This window comes from Callorhinchus milii, unplaced genomic scaffold, assembly GCF_018977255.1.
Source record: "Callorhinchus milii isolate IMCB2004 unplaced genomic scaffold, IMCB_Cmil_1.0 Scaffold4, whole genome shotgun sequence".
NCBI classification, from domain to species: domain Eukaryota; kingdom Metazoa; phylum Chordata; class Chondrichthyes; order Chimaeriformes; family Callorhinchidae; genus Callorhinchus; species Callorhinchus milii.
In genome coordinates, this window is record NW_024704745.1 from 33008534 (window position 1) to 33030108 (window position 21575).

Below are 21575 nucleotides of genomic sequence, written 5' to 3' on the forward strand. Positions count from 1 at the left end.
ATATCCTGTCTAAGCTACACAGTGGTCAAACTACATGTGGAATAATGCATATATTTATGGCAGCCACAGTTAAGTGGGATTTCTGGTTCCTAATGTCAGTAACAGAGAAGAGCAATAAGAATGAGATCTTAGTGTTAGGGGTGAACTGTGAAAAATGATTAGATAAGCTTGGTCCTTCAGTCTGAAAAAGAAATGTCTCAGAGGAGACCTTATAGAGATCCTACATAAGATACTAATGGCATATTGAAAGCAATTCCAGAATAGTCATTTCAGATACACTAAGGCAGCAGGACTAGAGGGCACATGTTCAGGTTGTAAAGGGCAAATTGATGACAGTTATCAGAAAATATTTCTTCACACAAATGGAATGAGTTACCAGGAAAGATGGTTGAGGACGTTGGATTCATTTAAGAAAGCATTTTTGATTATGTAATATAAAGACAGTCAGGTTGGGAGGTTGGCATTCAGGAAGAAAGTGATCAAATGCAGTGAAGAAGCTTTTCATTCGTAGCACTCTAGCAATCTTGAGAATGTTCTATCTGATATTACTGTGGAAGCTCTTTGATGCTAATGTTGTCAAATATTGTAGTGCTGCCATCTTTGACATTGACATCACCACTACAACAAGCAACTTGTATTTATATTGTGCCCTTCACGCAGGGTAGTGTCTTGTAGCGCTTAAACAGACACTAGTAGTAGACAAGATTGCTATTCTTTAAATTATTTTCCTGACTCACCCTTTTGAAAGGGACAACAGCATGCCTATCAAGATAAACTGATAAATAGAAGTGTGTTTTATTTCTATTAGCGCATCCTATCAATATCCATATTTGTGTGACTGCCAGGATAACAAGACAGACTGGTTAGGACCATTTATGCAAACCTGGATCACAGAGCCAGTATGAAATCTACACCCTATGTTAGTAAGATACCTGAAGCTGTTTATTTTCATTAATCTTGCTTTAGAACTGGACAGGAACAATAAATGTATGAAGAATTGTGTCAATCACAATATGCGTGACCAGCCAGATTGAACATCACACAAAACCTATTCACATTAATATCTGAATGGGGAAAGTACATTTTTTAAAAACTGAATCAACGCCTGGATATTTGTTGGATATTGCTCGGCTGTAGATCCTGCATTCGTTTATAATGGCAGTGATCCCCTCCAATTCTTTCTTGTCCTTTTTGCAGAGGGTTTCTAGTAGCAATGGGTGGCATTATGTTCTTTTACCTCTGGGCCTGGGTTTAAATCTGTCTCACACTGATAATCAAAGCCCTTTCTGTCTGTCAATTGTTATGATGTAAAGTCAATTTGGACAGTTATAGCCCAGCTCCTAGTGGACATGAATCAATGGCCCAAGAGTGTGCATATTTCAAAGCAAATTGACTCTAAAGTAGCAATTGCGTTCAGAAAGGCTATCCATTATCGAATAGCCTGCCAACAATCACTGTCTAACTTCACACATAAAGAATGAACACTTAGTTGAGGTACTGGAGGGTGACCTGCTTTTGAAAACCTACCACTTCATAAGTGAGCATCTTCAGGAGAGAACAACACTGTCATGAGGGAAATTAAAGAATTTTAAAAAATAAATCAGGTGAACTTTCCCTTATGATAATGATTACAATGAATGACCTTTTTGCTTTTTAGATGTTGTTTGGTCTGAAAGATGTTGCATCAACTAACTCTTTTGCTCAGTTTGACCCCAAACTGATCCCACCTCCATCAAAGTGAAAGCCAGATAGCAATAACTTTGCTCAAGTCAACAATAAAAGTTAAAACTAGCCTTAGTGTCCTCCAATGTTGTCACAGGACAGAGAATTCCATAACTTTGAAACAAATTCAAATCTCTAACCTGCCTCAACTGAATTCATCAAATTTGGGTCGGTTTAGGTTACTTATTAAATGATGTCTGCTCCTTCCTGAATAAATTACACGTTACAAAAAATCTGAACGCTAAAACAATTTCCAAAAATGCCACTTTAATATCAATTATTTTACTAAGTACAGAAGGAGCCCTCATGTTTGAGACTCGGGAGCCACAATTACAGAATTTCATTAAGAATACCATAAATTAGATTAGTGAGGCACAAGCTGCTGATACCAACCTATAGATGGGAATCAAAGTGGAGAATAGGTGTGGCTGTCAAACTTCTGGCTCCAAGGTATTGGGAGCAAAAGGGAATAGCAGGCAGGATATCTGGGAATTCCAGAGCAGACAGGATATCTGGGAAACCACATGTTTGAAGAGACAGCACACATAGTCCAGGTTCTGGGAAGCCACAGGCAGTAGATATACTGTTGAGATGTCTTTTCCAAAAGGGATTTCCTCATCGATCAATTCTAGAGTAGGCTAGAGTTGGACGAGCCAGAGACTTTCAGATGAGCTAGAGCAGTGACGGCTAACAAAATAAAATTTCTTGATTGAATATTTCTTGATTTATGCTGTAAATCAAGGAATATTCAGTCGAGAAAAAAANTGAAAACACACTAACGATTGAACAAGGATTTAGCTAGACTCATGCAAATCTTCGGGGTGGGGGGGCTTCTCGACAGCCCAGTGGGCCACAAGTTTGATTCCTCTGAGCTAGAGGAATTGTAACAAGATTTCTCAGCAATGAGTAAACAATCTAAACTTAGACAAAGGGATTAGTCTAAACCTTGTCAAGGAATCAAAGTTCCCAGAGGATTGCGGAACCAAGAGTTGTGCAATAGAATGAAAAGGACACCATTAGCTCAGATGATAGAGGCACACTGAAAAACAGCTGGAATACCTTACGGAAAATTGTAGGTGTAGGAGTTGTAGGTGCATATGGATGGGTGCAACAAGTGTTTTGAGACACTCACCCAACATATAAATGTAAATTCTATTGTACATGCAAGGATTATTATTATTAATATTGCAGTGGAGCAGACAAATAGAACAGAATAGAAGGAAAGGACTGGCAAACAATTGCTGAACATTTTAATACATTGAAGATTTAACAGAAACAACACTATATATATTTATAATTGTCACAAATGAAGATTTTCTTTTACAATTTTGAATCATACCCTTGTTCTTTATTTAGTGACTAGAATACACCAGATTGTAGAAAACTGCCTTCAGTTTACTTATCTTAATGTAACGTTTAATTTGCAAGCTTGAAAACCTTTCCTGCCTGACTAAGGATCTCCACGACCACATGACAGTATCACAATGATTGACAAGACACTTTGCTGTCACATTCAATGCATGGGAGAAAAGACCTTTCTGTCACATTTTAAGTGATGATAATTTCAAAATGATTACAGTGTAATAGAAGTGAAGATGGCATTCTTCGCCTTGAGGGTTATTTACAGCTCTAGGCAGTGCAGCTTTAATCGTCAAACACTGGTGAGATACACAACTACCAAACTGTCCACCCACACTCTCAGCCTTTAACTACATAGATAATTATTACTTGTGTAACAGCTGCCCTAATAAATTTCAGCAGGTTTAGAAGACAAGCTCATGGAAACACCTTAGAGTAACCATGGAAACATTGCAAATTCACAATGCCCCTCTGCCTCTCAACAGTGCCTTCTTATTAAACTGTTACATGAAACCCTTGTAATTCAGAATTAGTACAAATTAAAGAGGAGCCTTCACTCTGACCTACACAGACTAAGTGGCACTGTCCCAGGATTCAGTCTTGATTTGACAAAACCCACAGCAAAGGTTGCAGATGTCACTCTCTTTTAGCCAGTTTTCACTAAAGCTAGCCAGCCCCCCTGGAAATGCTTGATTCACAATACTGTAAATGGGTTTTATTTATTCGTAGCTCCTTGCCGCAGTTTTACATTCACTGATTATTTGTTTCCATTCTCTGTATATAGCTCAAAATGTGGCAGGTAAACGGAACATCAGCAGCAATCAGCAGCTTTTTCCCTTTTGTTACAGGCACATGCTTGGCATTGGCTTTGAAAAGCAGGTAGTTTCAGAAATGAAGACCCTTTGTAAGATTCTCACTACATTTTCAAACCTTAAGAGTGTTCAAAAACTAGTCTCCTAAATGCATTGTATTCCTTGATTACTTGCAGAAATAATTGAGGAATGATACTGGAATTGTGGTTTAAAAGTGTCCTTTTACCAGCCCCAAAATACTTCTAAAAATAAAATTTCCAAGTTGTAAGGTCACTCTAATATTCGGAAACATAAAAGTTGTTACTCACTAATTTTAAAAAATGGCACCTGCTATGGGAACCTGAGGGAGAAACCATAACAACAACAACTTGGATTTATGTAACACCCTCCACGCTGGACGGCGTCTCAGAGCGCTTTCAGTTTAGGATCCCAGGACCGAGCCAGGGGGAGGGGTGAGAAGGTGACCAAAGGCGCGGTCGAAAAGAAAGGTCTTCAGCAGAGAGAAAGGTCTTCAGCAGAGAGAGAAAGGTCTTCAGCAGAGAATACTCGTAAAGTTGGGGCGGGCAGTGCCAAACTCATCATAAAGATTTCCCAACTAGGCACAAGAAGGCTCGCATTCAGGCAGAAGCTGCCAATGTATCTAATTTTCGGAAGATTCTGCTTTTTTGGACAATCAGCAGTTTAGTGTTGGGAGTTTCGTGGCTCTATCAAATAAGTTTTGTCTTAAATGATAGGGAAAATAATAATAATCATACTCCTTGCATTTGGTATAGTGCATTATCACATCTTCAAGACATCTCAAAGCGCCTCACAGAATATCCTGTAAAGTGTAGTGACTGTATATTCTGTGGGCGAAACGTGGCAACCAGTAGCGGACAGCAGTGTCCCACAAACAGTCATGGATTGAATGAGCAAATTATCATTTTTTTGGAAGGGATTATTACCCCCAGAAAGGCAATTCACCAATCGACCAACATCTGGGTTCCTGCTTGCTGCTAGGTAAACAGAAGCAAATAAAAAAAATGCATAGAATACCCTACATGCCCGGCACTACATTCATTTTGACCTTAGCTGCTATTGATGGTAGTTGGAAAAAACATAACTAGACCATTCAATCCTTCTCGCTGGAGGAAGAAACGTAGATGAGGCTTCCAAAGTTATGACGAAGTGAAGAAATCAAAATAGAAAAAATAAAGTTTCCCTTCTGTTGGAAATGTCAAGATCACAAGATTGGTTTGGTGGAAGACAACCCTTTGGCCCATCCGATCTCATCCATTCAGAACACTCACCCTACCGTCCCCTATCACAGCATCATTTTTAAATGAGTCCAGTGTCCTGGCATCAACCACTCTTCCTGGCAACCTGTTCCAAAAGATATTCATGTCAAAAGCAAACAGTAGATCTGCAGATGGGTGTTTTGCAGCATGTCACACAACAGACTGATCAGGTATAATGGGACCTGGCTCCTTGTGTTATTGTGGCCAACAGGAAAGTCAGAGATAAAGATGTATATTCTTTTACTTTTCTGGTGTTAAACATACAGTAGTATTCAGAATATGGAATGGAAGGCTCTTCAGGGAATACACTGAAATTACATTACGGTTGCAATGCCACAGACATATACAGCCATGAGTAATGAACAAATTATTTCAGACGTCTGCTGTATGGTGTGATTTGTATAACACTGTATAGCTTGTATGCACTGATGGAATCTAAATCAAGCTGTTTAACTTCAAAGTAACATGGTTTTGTTCTCATCAACTACATAAAGAAAAAATTACAAGTATATCTACTTTTTAAATATATTTTACTTATTTTCCACTCCCCTACCTTGGCTCTCTCTTTCTCACAATTGCCTCACAATTCTTTCTCTCACTCTATGATCTTTGTGCAAGGTGACGTTTTGATGAAGTGATAAGATGCTATATCAAATGTAGGGATTATTATTATTATTACTACCTTTCCATCTAATTTCCATTCAGTCACCCCTCCAGTGACCAGTTCAGACTGGGAATTATAATAAATAATAATAATAATCCTTGCATTTGATAGAGCGCGTTATCACGTCTTCGAGACGTCTCAAAGCGCTTCACAGAACATACTGGAAAGTGAACTGACTGTATATTTTGTGGGCGAAATGCGGCATAATCAGCGTTTGCGAAGTCACTTGACTCTGGCTGAGGTCTGATATATCTTGTTGGGAAGATGGTCACTTCTCTGAGATAATTGATCATGTTGTTGAGCACAGATGTGAAACAAGTGGCCTCAGATGGAGACGCATATTTGTGGAGGGACATCTGTTTATCTCAATTCTAAGAAACATGGGAGATGGCAGAATCCTTCCCCCCAAAAGCTGTCCATCTCTCTTTCTCCTTATCAGTTCTTTTTTCCAGAAAAGAGCCTGCTCAAGATCGCTAGCAGCTTGGGAAAGCAGATGTAACTTTGGAATAGTTGGAATTATTGTAGGAGGAACAGTTGTGAGGCAGCTGGTGGTTAACCACTTCCCCAATGGAATCGGGTCCCCACAACACATCAGTATTCAGACACCTTGTACACATTTTGTCACCGATTTGTGTATAATTAACAGCTCCATCTAAATCAGAAGGCCAATAACCTAGATTTCTGGTTGTTTGATTTAACTTTAACCAACTGCAGTTGCTATGATGAAAGGACAGTAGATGTTTATGAGTCAGGAGTTTATTCATGATAAATGGTAGTTTTCAAACAATGATTAACAATAATAAATAATAAATTAATATTAAAAATGTTCTGCACAAAAGGTGGCCATTTAATGTTATCCCTTTAACACTTAACACTTTATTAGAACAAATATATTACTCTTGAAAGGAACAAACTTACACATTATAGTACATGAAATATAATTCCTGTCAATGGCAGGGAATGTTTTTGTATGCAACCTCAGCAACATGTTTTGCAGTTGAAGTGAATGGCTGCTGAGGTTGTATCCAAAAGCAGTCATGACTAATTCTTCTGGAGGAATATTGGCCAGGACATCAGGAGAAACTCCTTTTTCTTTTCAAATATTGTCATGAATTCTTTAATATTTTACTCAACAAGCAAACAGAATAGAATCTTAGGTTAGCATTTCATGCTTCATCCACAGTACACAACTCCAAGCTCCAAGTATTGCACTGAAGTGTCAGGCTGCATTACAACAATTTGCATTTATATAGCACCCTTCATGCGGAGTAGTGTCCTGGAGAGCTTTAAAGTCATGTCCTAACATTGGGCTCCAACCCACAATCTTCTGATCCAGACTGCTTACTGAGCTGAAATAACACTTACCTTTAAAATTAGACACAAGTGCTCTTTAAGGATTCACTTATTTGAACGAGTACTATTGTACTGTTTATTGAAACTGCTACTTGTCTGGAAATGCAGCTTTAAGATATCATGGTTTGTCTGAAAATACAGGTTTAAGAGACTAATACACAAAAGTAATTGAAATAATTGATAAGACATCAAACCTCATCTAATTCCCATGGAGCAGTTTACTGGGCAGCTGAAACATGTAGAGCTGCTTCATTCCAGATTGTAAGAAGATTATGTCATCTTTCAGCAATCATACTATTCCATGTCATATCCACTCCCACTTGTTTGATTGTTTTGAGTGTTAGATATAAGATTTTAAATTACTTCTTTTTTTAAATTTGAGTCCAAGGAAGAATTTTGGATTGAGCTATGGTTACTAGACATAACACTGCTGTCAAACTCTTCAGCCAGACAATGATCTCAGTCTAGGCCACTGGCTTTCTTCAACTGCCTCGGAAACTTCGCCAGACAGTAATAAGATTCTTAAAAAAAATACTCGAGCCATTAGTCACACTGCCTGAAAATGATATTCAGACATAAATCTCTCTGTAAAAATATTGCTAATATTAAATATTTGGTAAAGATTGTGTTGAGCAAGACAGAGGTGTGAGACAGTATTGAAAATTATCAGAACTGCTGTAAATAAAATTGGCCTCTAAAAATGTGTTTACACCCCCATTGGATTTTATATTTAATACAGATCTACACACTGGCAGGGGATTTTATATTTATAGCGTATTTTCTAGACAAAAAGCAAAGTAGATCAATAAATTATTCAAGTCCTCACATTCACACATATATATATATACATACACATGTACAGTGAAAAAATGTTGGTGCTGATATCATCTGACCCGTTGGCATCCCAATGAATTGATTCTTGAAATATGCAGCTCATGTCTAAATAAAAAACTTTTATGTGGACCAAAGGGACAAAATTCTTTTATTGTCCATCTTTCAGGTGAGGAGGCCAATGATATAGAATTGTAGCTGGTGCTGCTTTGAAATGGACCCTCACGATTGCATGGCTTCTCCGATATGGGGAAGATTCCACAGAACAGGAGACATGAGGTCCTAACTTAACTCACTATTGATGACAGTGGAGACATTCCTCGACCCTCTTTCCCCATCCCCTGAAGTTGAGGAGCAGTTTGGTGTTGGTGGGATCCTCTCACCACCAGGAACAAGGTTAATGCTGAGTGTGCAGCGGTAACTCATCAAAGGTATAACTGGTCTGTATTATTAAGTGCAATAGGGAACATCTGCTTTATTAATGAAACGTGCACATGTGCTTCACATTTGTTTCTTCCAGTGTCTCCACTAACTTCCTATTAACACCGCTGACCTGTCCCATTCCCACCATCCCTGTGTCTGGTCCCTCCATTTATTTTAATGTACATATGTAAATACATTTTTTTCATCCATTAACTCCAGGCCTCAAATCTTTTTCTATGTTTTACGTATGTACTTCTTCATTATCATTATACCAAGGTCTATGGTCTTCATTTTGAACAGAACAATAGATTACACTGTTCTAAAAAGACCATATTTATTCAGTGCTTATGTCACACAAAATGTCGCAGTTTCTAATGTTAATAAAATCATCCCAGAACAAGTAGGAATGTAATGCCCTTTCCATAGGTTGGATGACATAACTGTATCTTGAAACCATGTACAAAACAGAATTTTATAAGTAAATTTACCCACCCATCTGAATGCACTCCCCAAATTACATGAAGAATTTCAAAACATGTATGCTATGCAATTTATGCAATGTCTACCCCCAATTTGCTGAATACACTGAGACCACATTATAATGTGCTTCATTATAGAGCAGATTTGTTGTATTCACTGAGCATGCACATAGCCAGTGTGCGCACTTCCCACATACCAGTTCTTGTGCTAAAATAGCTGGCTTCCTGGTTATTGGGTCACCATCAGCATGTCGGGAATGTACAGCATGCACACAGGGATTACCAATGGCCATTTTAGCTTCTTATGCTGAAGCAAATGGTCAACATATTTGCTGATGATATGCCGCTTCCTGTTTTTGCAGGTGCAGCGACAGGAAGAGTCATCAGTCGTGACCTAATCACCTGGAAATCGGTCATTTTTTTAAGTGTGGGGAGCAGCCAATGCGCAGGGAGGGAGATGGCCAATTATCATATGCCCAGTGAAATCAGCCTATCTCACATTTTGTAAAGTAAAGTAAATGGAGAGAAATTATTTCCACTGGTTGGCGAGTCACTAACTGGAAGACATACATTAAAAATCATTATAAAAAATAAAAGGAAGAAGTTAGAGAAAATAAGTGATCAGAGGACACTGAGATATCCTACCAAAAATGTTGGCTGAAGCAAGCTTGATAACAGCTTTTAAAAGGGAATTCAATAACAAATGCAAAAATAAAAACATAAAAGGGCAGGGAGGGGGACTAAACATATATATCTCTTTCAGAGAGGTAGCATAGGCACAATGTGCCAGATGGCCTTCTGTGCTATAAATTCTATTGATTCTATGATCAGAAACCCTCTTAATGTAGTGACATGCTCCTTTGTAAATAATAAATGAACTGGCAAATTTGCTGGTAACTAAAGCCACTATAATTCTGGGAAAGTAGGAATAATAATTATCTGAATCCTGTAGTGAGATTACTGCTGTGCATCAATTACCCTAAAAAGAACTACAGGAGTTTTGTGGTGCTTTCATTCTGCACTGCGTCAGCAAGCACAAAATGTCTGTAGATGTCTTTTGTCCTTGACCCATAAACAGGCTTCTTATGCAATTTACATGAAAGACGAAACCGCTGCTGATTTCTGTTGGCTTTGAACTTGATGCAGGTACTACCTACCCAGCACAAATAAATGAGAATTGATTTGAATATTACGGATAACACATATGGCCAGGGTGCTCCATATACATGCTGTTGATGTGTGATGACATTCACACAAAATGATTAATGATGGCTACAAACTTTCAGCTAGTTACTCAAATGATAAACAACTGCTTAGATGAATGAGCTATGAGCTATGATTAGTCAAGCAGACTTGAAAGGAGACATCTGTAAGAGGACTTTATGGAGGTATGTAACATTTTAAATGGGATTGAAAAAGTAAACCCAGAGCAATAGTTTCGGGTGCAAAAAGACATGGATTTAGACTTGCAAAAAGCCATTTCAGGTCAGACCAGGAAATAACAAGAGGGTAATTAATGAATGGAACAGGTTACTGGCTTGATGCTGTGATAGAAAGACGCTAGAGTCAGTATTCTGGAAGGTTGAGATGAAATGGCTGAAGGGCCTTCTTCATTCAAACTAATCTTGTGATTTTCGAATGCAACATGTATCAACTTTCAATGTCAAAATGACAAACAATTGTTATTCCTACTATCGCAGAATAATGGTTGCTTTAGTCATAAGCAAGTTTACCAGTTAATTTGTTATTTTAAATGGCCATTGTCATTGCGTAGAATTTTAGAGCAGGCTTTTATAGAATTCTACAGACTTCGTAGAAAGCTATCTGGCATATTGTTTACCTATGAAGTACAGTCACTACACTTTACAGTAAATCCCGTGAACCACTTTCAGACATCCTCCTGATATGAAAAGGCACTAAACCATATAATTTACATTTAGAAATACCTTTAACTATATCAAATTCCAAGGCTTATTATTATCATGCCTGGTTTACAGTAATTTTTGTTAAATGTAGTTAATTGTGTATTTGTAGGCAAATGCACCAGACAGTTTCAACAATTTTTCTGAAGGATTGTTGGTCACGAGTCATGACTCTGGGAAAAACTCCCATCTCTTTTCAAACAGTGTCATTTATTCTTTATTATCTATCTGAATAGACAGACCTCAGGTTAATAAAGGATGGAATCTCAAACTATGCAGTGTTGGACATCATGTCTTTGATCTCAAAGTCCCTAACCAACAACCATTTGACCCAGAGGTGAAAATGTTACCAATTGAGTCAGACTGACATATAGATGCATTCCATAGTATAAGAATAAAAATAAAATGATAATTATTTTATTTCTTATGGCACCATTTCACATTGGGTGGATGTCTCAAAATACTTAAACTCACAGTCTTATGAGTGCTACCAACTACCAAGAGCCGAGAGTGCTACCAACTGAACCACTATCCAATATGGACTGAGATCCACATATGTATTCCACCTACATGTGGAAATTTCCTGTATCTGGAATACACATCCTTTCTCGGGGCGGGGGCTTATCTTTTGCTATATTTCGCACACAAAATTTACAGTCAATTACAAATACAATACAAAATTACATTTGTACAGCACCTTTCACGTCAGGAGGACGTCCCAAGGTGCTGAATTCACTTTACAGTATATTCTGTGAAGCTCTTTGAGACGTCTTGAAGATGTAATAAGGCGCTATATCAAATGCAAGACTATTATTATTATTATTAACTGCTTACCTAATTTTGCAGAGTGATAGTTACAAGTGGTGACAGCCAAGGATTGTATGCCATAGAGTGTGTGCTGGAGTACTTCTAGAGTTTAACCAGCTAAAACTCACCGCACAGCTTACTATTGTGAGCACTGTCTGGCAAACCTCCCACTGCTTATCCAGTTAGGACCATCCTATCCATTAGTGCTTTAGCTTGTAGGATTAATAGGAGCTGAATGAAAAGAATCCCTGCCCCCAGTTAACAGTCTGTCCTTCCAAGTCCTGCTGACGTGCTAGGCTGGCTAATTTGTCATTTGTCCTGTGGTGTACTGTGGACTCACCTGGTTTAGGAACTGAGCTTGCTTGCTTGTGCCAACATCTAACAGCTGTAAATCGCAGGTGGTTTTAAAGAGTCTAAAATTATGGAATTTACAGAGTAATCTAACACTGGTCTGTACCTCAACTATTAATGAAAGCTAATTAAGGTTTTTACAGTTATAGCTTGACATTTTTGACTTTGGAATGTCGTTGGTCTTTAGCATGGGTTGCATTATTTTATTCTCCAAATTCAGTCATTGACTCTACAAATGTTTTGCCTGATTTTTTCTCCTACCATTTCTTTTACTTCTCTATTGCATAAAAGGTGGTTCTGCTGTACGAAGCGCTCCTATGTCAGGTTCCTTATTCCACTTTATAATATATATATCTTCACACACCATTGTGTTTGCTATTGTACTCCCAGAAAATCAGATTGAAACCAAATCTTACTGCAGGGTGTTTTCTCATAGCTGGCAGTGAAAGCATTTGAACACCATATAAAAAGTGGAAACTGTCTTCTCCTACATGAAATTCACTGTCATGTGATAAAGGCTAATGTCACTATGTAGAGTTTATCAATGTGGGTGTTCTAGTTCGTAAACACTCAATGCAAGAAGAGTAAAAAGAATTCCCACACCACAATAAAAAATTTTCTCTGTTCTAGCCAACAATGCCGCAGATAAAATTGATCGTTCACTTCATAGCTGTTTGCGGGACATTGCTGTGCACAAATTGGCTGCTGTGTTCAGCTAGAAATATGCAGTCACTTCAGCTTAAAGAAAACTATGTGAAGCGCTTTGAGATATTTCTACCTATTATATGTGCTATATTAATTGCAAGCATTATTATTTGATGTGCTATTATATTGGACAACTATGCCAGCAAATGGTGTGTCATTCCATAATCCTGTCTTTGAGAGGATGGATTTGATGTGCTCCTTATGAAATCAGTACTTTGTTGGGTTTGAAAACTTGGGCCATTGATACTCATTCAGATCTATTTTATGGATTCAATGTTAAAAACCCTAAAATAATTTTAGACAAACACAAATCTGTAGAGGGTCAATTTGAACCTTAACAAAACAAGCAAAACTATCAAATATATACATTTCTAAATCCGACACATTTGGGGGAAGTGAGACACAACTTTTTTTAATCTTGTCCGTATTGCAATATGCTTCTTGGTGTCCTGCCAGTTTCTTTATGACTTTTTTGCTTCAACAAAAACTCTTACAATATTAATGTTGTTTAAGAAAATCAGGGATTCTGAAGGCTTTTCTGTTTGAAATGGCAGTTACAAATACTGTAAATTATATTAGAATGGTAATATAACTGTAAGATATAAGAGGTTTCTTCAGTCTTATCTCCACCAAGTGACAGGCTTTTTAAATACATACATATTTGAATACAGTACATAGACAAAAAGGAGTGGGGAAAAAAGCCCATCAAGTTTGCTCCTGAGAGAACCCCCCTACTCCACCTCCTTCACAATATGTAATCATACATCTCTCCAGGCTTTTGGTTCCACCCACCCAGGAAAGGTGATAAAGAGAAAAAAATCAAACATGGACAATTTCAGAGAAAAAAGTTTACCTGGAAAATTCTTCCCTATCTTCCCAGGACTAGTTAATTTAGTTAGATTTCTCACTAAAATTTGCTGCATGAACAGGAAATCTGACAAATGAAAAACAATCAATGTAAATGGCTCACATTTTCCACTCACTTTAATGTTTCAGCACCAGTAATGCTAATCTCCGTTGTGTGTAATTTGAGAATGCTTTCAAGTGCATCTAAAAATCCAAAGAAGTTAAATTCAAACTACTACAGTAATTGTAAATGGATTAAATTGTGTATCTAGAGTATATGTATGTGTGTGGTTGGGGTAAAGAACATACGTGTATACCAACCTTTCCTCCATCTGAAATGATAGTAACATTCGAATATAACGAAGAGGATAAGGCAATTTCCAGTACCTCACACTGTACATGTAAGGATTCTGTGTAAATACACATAACATTAGTTCTTCAGTGCAAATAACAACTATAATGTTTTTCATTATAAAGTCCACCAAAATACCAAATTAGAGTTAAAAACCTTCCTTTCCAGTCTCTTAAATAGCTCTTGTTTATATTCTCGTCATTTTTCTTCAGCTGGGAGAGGTTAAGGACTTTGGACCACCCTTCTGCAGACCTGATACCTATCAGCCTCAATGTATAGATATTTCAGATCCCAGAATGACTTTTATGTACCGTACCATGTGTGAAACTGTCGTAAGGGTTGCTGATTTCACTACATTGTTACTCAAAGCAACTTGTTAAAGAAAAAATAGAAGCTTAAAAAATAATACAAGCTGAAATCATCCAAACAGACACCAGGTACTGGTAAAATACTTATATTCAGATCTGTTACAATAGAGTCCAGATAAGTAGAAACCCAATTAAAAGTCCCATTACAAAAACAGATTTCCAAAGTACAATTTACACTCTTTCCCATCAAAAGAATTCTAACGTATGGTTCCTGTTTTCACTCATTCCATTATACAGAGACTATGATCCAAATGCAACATTCCTTGGGGATATTTTATGAGATTATCAGTTTCTATTTTCAGCAGATTTACAGATGTGATGTTGTTAAAGTTCCTAAGGTCTTTCAAAAGGAAAAGCCAACTCTCAAAGGTATAACTGCATATGGATGATTTAGCTTCTGTGTGAGTAGGACACTCCTTTCATAAGCAATTGAATGTGGAAATCCTCCAATGATATAAAACTGTTAATTGAGGTTATTTCTTCAAAGCATTTAATAACTTAGCTCTAATATGTAAATAGGAAACACTCAATTTACAAACTGTTTGTATCAGAATCTAGTTTGTGGTATTTCTTAACAGAATTCCCTAATAAGTAAATGAGGACTCCTCCATAACCAAAGTACATTATACCAACACATGAGATCTCCATTCTAATGCAAACTATTTCCAGAGTGGAATTCCGAAAAGTCAACAAGATTTCTAGAAAGATTCCTTATTAAGGATTACTACTTAAAAAAAATTGCAAAGAAAGCTCCACCTTCTTTTAAATTAATCCTGAGAATTAGATCTCGAGGAGTGTTCCCACTCTGAATGGCTCTGGTACTAAACACTATTGGCATCATCCATTTGGAATCATAGCTACAGTCACGAGAGTGAGAAGTCAAAGTCAGAGTTCTTTCTTGATGCAATATTTAAATGAACTTTTTTTCTGTCGATATCTGAAACATTTGCCAGAAAATTACCCAAACTTACATAACCCAAAAACATGGTTAGCTGAGAGGATATTTACATATTTTGATAAACATATCTTTAATTGGCAGCATTTCATAACATGTAGCTTGTGATGTTTATCACGCTTTACAAAATGTCACATTTTCACCCTTATATTTCTGTGACTTGGCAACTTTTTTTTGATAATCTGTATTGAAATTATTTTGAATGAGCAAGTTTGCCTCATGTTTCAAGTTTACCAGTCTTGATGTCAGACATCAATATTCTCAAGGTTGGAGCTGAGGTTGCGGATACAAACTCTGTGGTTCAGGCTGTGAAGAGACAAGCACCCAAAAATTCTGGAAATGATTACAGAAAAGGGCAAAGTTGTGTAGCTCACCCCTTGCTCAGATTCCAGTTGCTCTGCTTTGACTCTTGCTGCTGGCATCCCGTCAAGCATTAACATTATATTCTCAGAGGCGACTTTGCTTTCAGAGCTCTGCAGTGGATGTAGAAAATAGCAATGTCAAAAGAGCATTTGCCACTCCTTTCCCACAAAAGTAATAAAAGGTGATCGAGCACAAGACAGAAATCCCTCTCAACATAAATATCATTTATTGCAAATATACACATTGAACTATTCATATATCTCTGTAGCATCCCGATGAATCAGTCATTTCTTTGGTTTTGACTGTTGACTAGGGTGGAGTAGCAACAAGCCAAGTTAGTATTCGGTCTCCTCGTGCACTCTTTCTCCTCATCAGTTACCTAGGAGGTCTTTACCCTCCTGCTTTGTGTGTAATGTAAGATCACTTCCTGAATGCAGCTCGGAATACAGTAATCACTAATGCCTAAGGCTGCATTATTCACAGACATTGAAGGATGAACGGATAGAACTGAGCCCCCATGAGGAAGTGCTGCTCAAAAGGAAAGCAGCTGCCTTACATAAAAGTGCCCATACCATGGAACAGACAGAGAGAGGGAGAGGTCTGAGAAATGCTTGATTAATGAACTGTTAGAAAATAATTAGAAACCGATGATGTTTTTTTCTCCAGACCACATTTTACAGCTGATCCCAGAATAAGTGCTCAACCACGAGCTACGATAAACACATCGTTAAATCGCAGCCTGAGAAAGGTACCACGGTTACTTATGGTTTGAATTTGATCAACGCTCATCATTTACCCGACTGTGTAAATCAAATTCACCTACTCTAGTAACCTTCCTGAACTCATTGCCTTCCTGTTACTTCTTATAACTATTGCAGATCTGCTGATAAGAAGTCCTATAATAAAGACATAGTGAACAATTCACAACAATTAGAGAATGGAACAACCCCCCATCAACACACACACATACACACACACACACACAAGATATTGCCACCTGTGTATTTGCATTTGTCGATATAAAAGGCAGAAACTAAAGTCACCTGTTGCCCTACTAGATCACCTGAGCCCAGGATTAAATCATTTCTTTACCATTTATAAATATTTCTTCCCTCTTCTCTAACTCTCCATTTTCCGTTTCTTCCTCTCTCACCTTTATCCAACATTTATTTCCTTGTTCTATATGTCTATACTCACTTTTTTCTTTGTTCTTGGTACTTTTCCTTTACAATGCCTGCTTTATGCCTAAAGCTGACTTCTCTCTGTCATTGTCACCCTCTATGTGGTCACCTCATCTGTTCCCTTTAAGTCCTTGAATACCTCATTAGTCATACCATTTCACAGATTGTCTGCTTTGTACTCTCGCCTTTCCTCTAACCCCATATTACCTTGTGTCCTGCTCCACGTCTCTGCTCACTTTCCTTTTCCCAAGGGACCCATTGAAGAAAGGTTTTGGTTGGTACATTGTTTTAATTTTTTTTTCCTGTTTCAGCATGTTTTTCAGTTGATCATCTACATTACCTTTTGTTTTTAGTAATATAAAAAAATCCTTGCATTTGATATAGTGCCTTATCACGTCTTCAAGATGTCGCAAAGCGCTTCACAGAATATACTGTAAAGTGAATTGACGATGTATTTTTGGGGTGTAATGTGGCAGCCAATTGCACACAGCAGTGTCCCACAAACAGTCGTGGATTGAGTGAGTGATCAAATTATTATTTTATTATTTTTTTTGATGACATGATTACCCCCAGAAAAGTGATCATCCATCGACTAACAATCGGGTTCCTACTTACTGCTAGGTAAACAGAGGCATGTGGAGTAACAAAACTTGCCCAGTGTTTTGCCCTGCCCGGGAATCAAATCCAGGTCCTCTCGCTTGCGAGATGAGTGTTCCAACCACTAAGCTACAGGACTCTACATTTTTGCCTCCAATGCACCTATTCTTTATTTACCTTTCAGTTGCACACGGAATTAGTTACATTGTAAACTCTATAAGACTATATATTAATTGTGGAGAAACATGATGTGTTCAGATAAAATTTGATAGGATTGACTAAAATAATGAATATGATATTCAAGTTCATTCTTGGAACCCGTAGATTATGTATAGTATAAATAGTGGTCACTTCCTTTCATTTTCTCACTGGGTTCTTCAACCATAATATTGCTGTCCTTGTAATTCTCCAGTATCAAGCAGTGAGGTGGATTTGTGGCAAACACGGGAAGCAGCTGCAGATGTGGAGCTCTCTGGTCTACACTGACCTGTCACTAAGCACCCCAGAGGTGGAGGCGGCTTCACAGAGAGCACATCTATTCGCCAGGGCCCCACCATAAGAGCCTGGATTAAGCAGCTGGTTCTGAGTAACCCTGGTACACGGCATTGGGCTCGGACTTTGAGAAAATTAAGGTGGCTGACACATCACAAGCTGTCCTGTAAAAGTCCTCCCACCACACTGAAGGCAGATGTCTGCCAGATAGCTGATAAGGAAACTCTTGGTGCTTGAGGCGATAGCTGCTGGAAGGAGTTACCTGGAGTCCAAGGTCATGAACACACATTCATACATCCAATGCCTGGAATATACCTTGATTGGCTTATAGAGAGGTAAGCAGCTTCTGCATAAGATCCACATCTCCAACTGGTGGAACCATTCCTCAATGGGAAAGAACATGCGCCCAAGTTCCAGACAGGAAGATGGTGGCAGTGCTCTCACACATTTCATGCTAAGCTTTGTTGCCCACCAGAAAGCTAGCAGGGAATTCCTTGTATCTACCGTCCACCTTGTGAGGACTCAAACCCGCGCTTGTCGGATGTCGAATGACCAACACTTCAATCCACAACTGTTTGTGGGACACTGCTGTGCGCAATTGGTTGCCGCATTTCACCCACAAATATACAGTCAATTCACTTTACAGTCTATTCTGTGAGCACTTTGAGACGTCTAGAAGACGTGAAAAGCACTATATCGAATGCAATGATTATTATAGTGATTATCCTCCTTGGGAGGGAAATAGGCAGGGGTCTCCTTAGAGATTAACTGGCTCCAAGGTGACATGTTTGGCAACAGAATATCGGAATTGATTCAGCCCTTTGTGGCGGTCTTGACAGTCCAGTTCATGAGCCAGGTGGGTCCCCAGTATTCCAGGGCATTGCTGATGACAGCACAGCCTGCCTGGCTCATCAGCAGGACCTGGAAGAGCAGACCAGTCACTATGGTAGGGAGTCAGCCCACTGAGCTCCTGTTAACCCTGTAAGCCAAAATCCTAATGGGTAGGGTGAACCTAGCTGGACAAGCAGCGAGAAAGTTTGCCAGACAGCGCTATCAATGTCAAGCTAAGATCTTGACCCTTTCGAGATTATTAAAATTAATACCACGTCAAAACACATCCTCCTGGGGAGACTGGTGGTAAGCAAGATTGCTGTGGGTTAAATGGCTCAATGGAGACCAGGTAGATTTGCAATAATTCAAGGAATTGTTGACAGATGACCAGTCTATTTGGCTCAATAAGACTTGGAGGTGTAGGCATATTCAACCCTGCGAGCCAAAGCCTTTAATCGATATCATGGTCTTATCTTTGTAAGTATTCTGCATGGCAGGGTTACAAATCTTTAGTGCCAGGAGCAGCTTGCTCCATAAATATGTCACATTTGTTGAAGAGTTGGAGGGAGCCTCAATGCCAAGAGTGACAAAAATTGCTAATACACTGTTCCTGAAAACCATAGTTGAGGAATTGATTGAGTGATTCAAGAAAGAGATGGATTGGTACTTGAAAAATAGAAATATTAAAGATTATGGTGAAAATCAAGGGAAAATAAAGGAAAGTGGAGTTAGAAGAGGTAGGCCTGTAGCATGTCATGGGATGTCTCTAGCAGTATGAAATTGATAGCCTCTAGTTCATAACATGAAGCCTTAGGCAAGTTTCCTTACTCCACACACCTCTGATTACCTTACAGTAAGTAGGAACCCGGTTGTTAGTCAATGGCGGATTGCTTTTTCGAGGATATTAATCCCTTGGAAAAAAAACTAATAATAATTTGGTAACTCCTAATCCATAACTGTTTATGGGACACTGCTATGCATAATTGGCTGCCGCATTTCACCCACAAAGTATACAGTCAATACATTTTATAATATATTCCTTGAAACGCTTTGAGACGTCTCAATGACATGATAAGATACTATATCAAAGGCAGGGATTATTATTATTATAACAGCTTATGTTCCTTGAATTCAGTCTTCTCAGTGTGATTCATTTTGAACAGAAAGTTTAGCAGGCAGGCTGAATGGTCAGCAACAGCTTCCAGTGTAAAGACAGTTTTATAAAGCTCTAGCCAGAACAGAGAGTTTGCAGACAGGTTTAGCGCCAGGAACAGCTTGACCTATAAAAGCCAACATAGTAGCCAGAGCAGGGAGTTTTGTAGATAGGCTCAGTGCCAATTATGTATAACCTCTCCTGTAAAACCTAACTAAAAATTAATGTTCCAGCAGGCTCAAGTTTAAACTTTTTTAGCCAGTGTACTTTTAAAAAAATATTATTTTTGTTTAATCTATTAAAGTCAAATCACACAATTATTATTGCAATATATCATTTGAATGCATGTTATCATATTCTAGCTTCTTGAAAGACATCAACGATCCTTGTATTTAAGTATAGATCAAATATTTCCTTTGCTATCGATTTAAATCCAAGATTTCAAGATCAAAGCATTATTCTATTGGGAACATGAACAAGAGGAGGCCATTCAGCTCTTTGTACTGTTGATTGCCATTTTATTAGATCACAACATATCTTTTAATCTATCTATTTGTGTCTTTTTGTATATCCCTTACTATCCTTAATTCACAAGTATTTAATTATTTCACCTTTAAACACCCCAGTCGATTCTGTACCTACAGTCTTCTGTGATAATGCAGAATTCCATATATTCACACCCCTTTATGTGAAAAAATGTTTTGAGATTTCACTTCTAACTGACCTAGATTTCATTTTAAGATGATGGGCTCCTATTTTAAGACAAGAGGACCAGCTAGTGCAGTTGATTTGTTGATTGCACTTCCACCTTTTTCATTTGAGTTCATTTGAAACCCACACTAGTTTGACGAAAAGGTTCTCTGCTGTATGTAAGGATTTTATATGCAAGGTGTTTGACTGGCCTCAACCTGCTCCTCAGTGGCCATAAACCCATAGCACAAAGCTACCCATAGATGGCACCTCCAGAGAGGTCAAATGCTGGTATTTATTGGGAAAGGCATTCTATATACTTGATGGGTCACACTGATACAGTAGGGAACACTCTGAGTTCAGAATTACGAGGATCTGATTTGCAATATTTCTCTTAAACAGCAGCAGCAACAACAACTTGCATTGATATAGCGCCCTTCACGCCGGATGGAGTCTCGGAGCGCTTAAAAGCAAATTGGACTACTATTTGGTATTTGAAACATTACCCATTCAATAGCACTGACATCATCCATCTCAAACCCAAATTTCCCCTCCCAAACCTTGTGATATATGAGATAAGGGGGAGGTTAGAAGAATCAAAGGGGAAACTACAACTACATCTACCTATGATCATATTTACATATGATAATTATCAATGCTGTAATAATTCAAAGTTCACATATTGAAGTTTGTATTCCAAGAATGAAACAAGAGAGATAATTGTAGATTATTTTTTGGCTCCCTATCACAATTTGAATCCACAATTCTTTCACCCTGAAGCTGCTTGGAAAAGAACTTTCCATTGCTGTGAGAGGCCAGTTTGGCCAGTTTGCAGGTTTTGCTGCCGAGGTTCTGCCTAACACACAGCTTGCCCCCTTGCAATATGCACTTTGCACAGGCTGTACACCCAATGTGAAAGAACCTAATTTACATATCAAGTCATAGCACTTCTGCGTGGGTTGCACATCAGTGGCCAAGAATTGCTCCAAACTGCTATCTGAATTCTTTGCTTATAATGCATGTGCAGCGCTGAACCACTACC

The 21575-nt window shown here is 38.3% G+C and overlaps 1 protein-coding gene across 2 annotated transcripts in view; it reads right to left on the bottom strand.

Annotated features, from left to right (window-relative positions):
• The window catches only part of klf12b (Kruppel-like factor 12b), an 85062-nt gene that overhangs the window by 54761 nt on the left and 8726 nt on the right, over positions 1 to 21575 (bottom strand). For both annotated transcript variants that reach the window (XM_007890739.2, XM_007890738.2), the window contains exon 2: positions 15601 to 15699. In XM_007890739.2, the coding sequence (XP_007888930.2) occupies positions 15601 to 15699 (99 nt within the window). The remainder of the gene's footprint in view (positions 1 to 15600; positions 15700 to 21575) is intronic.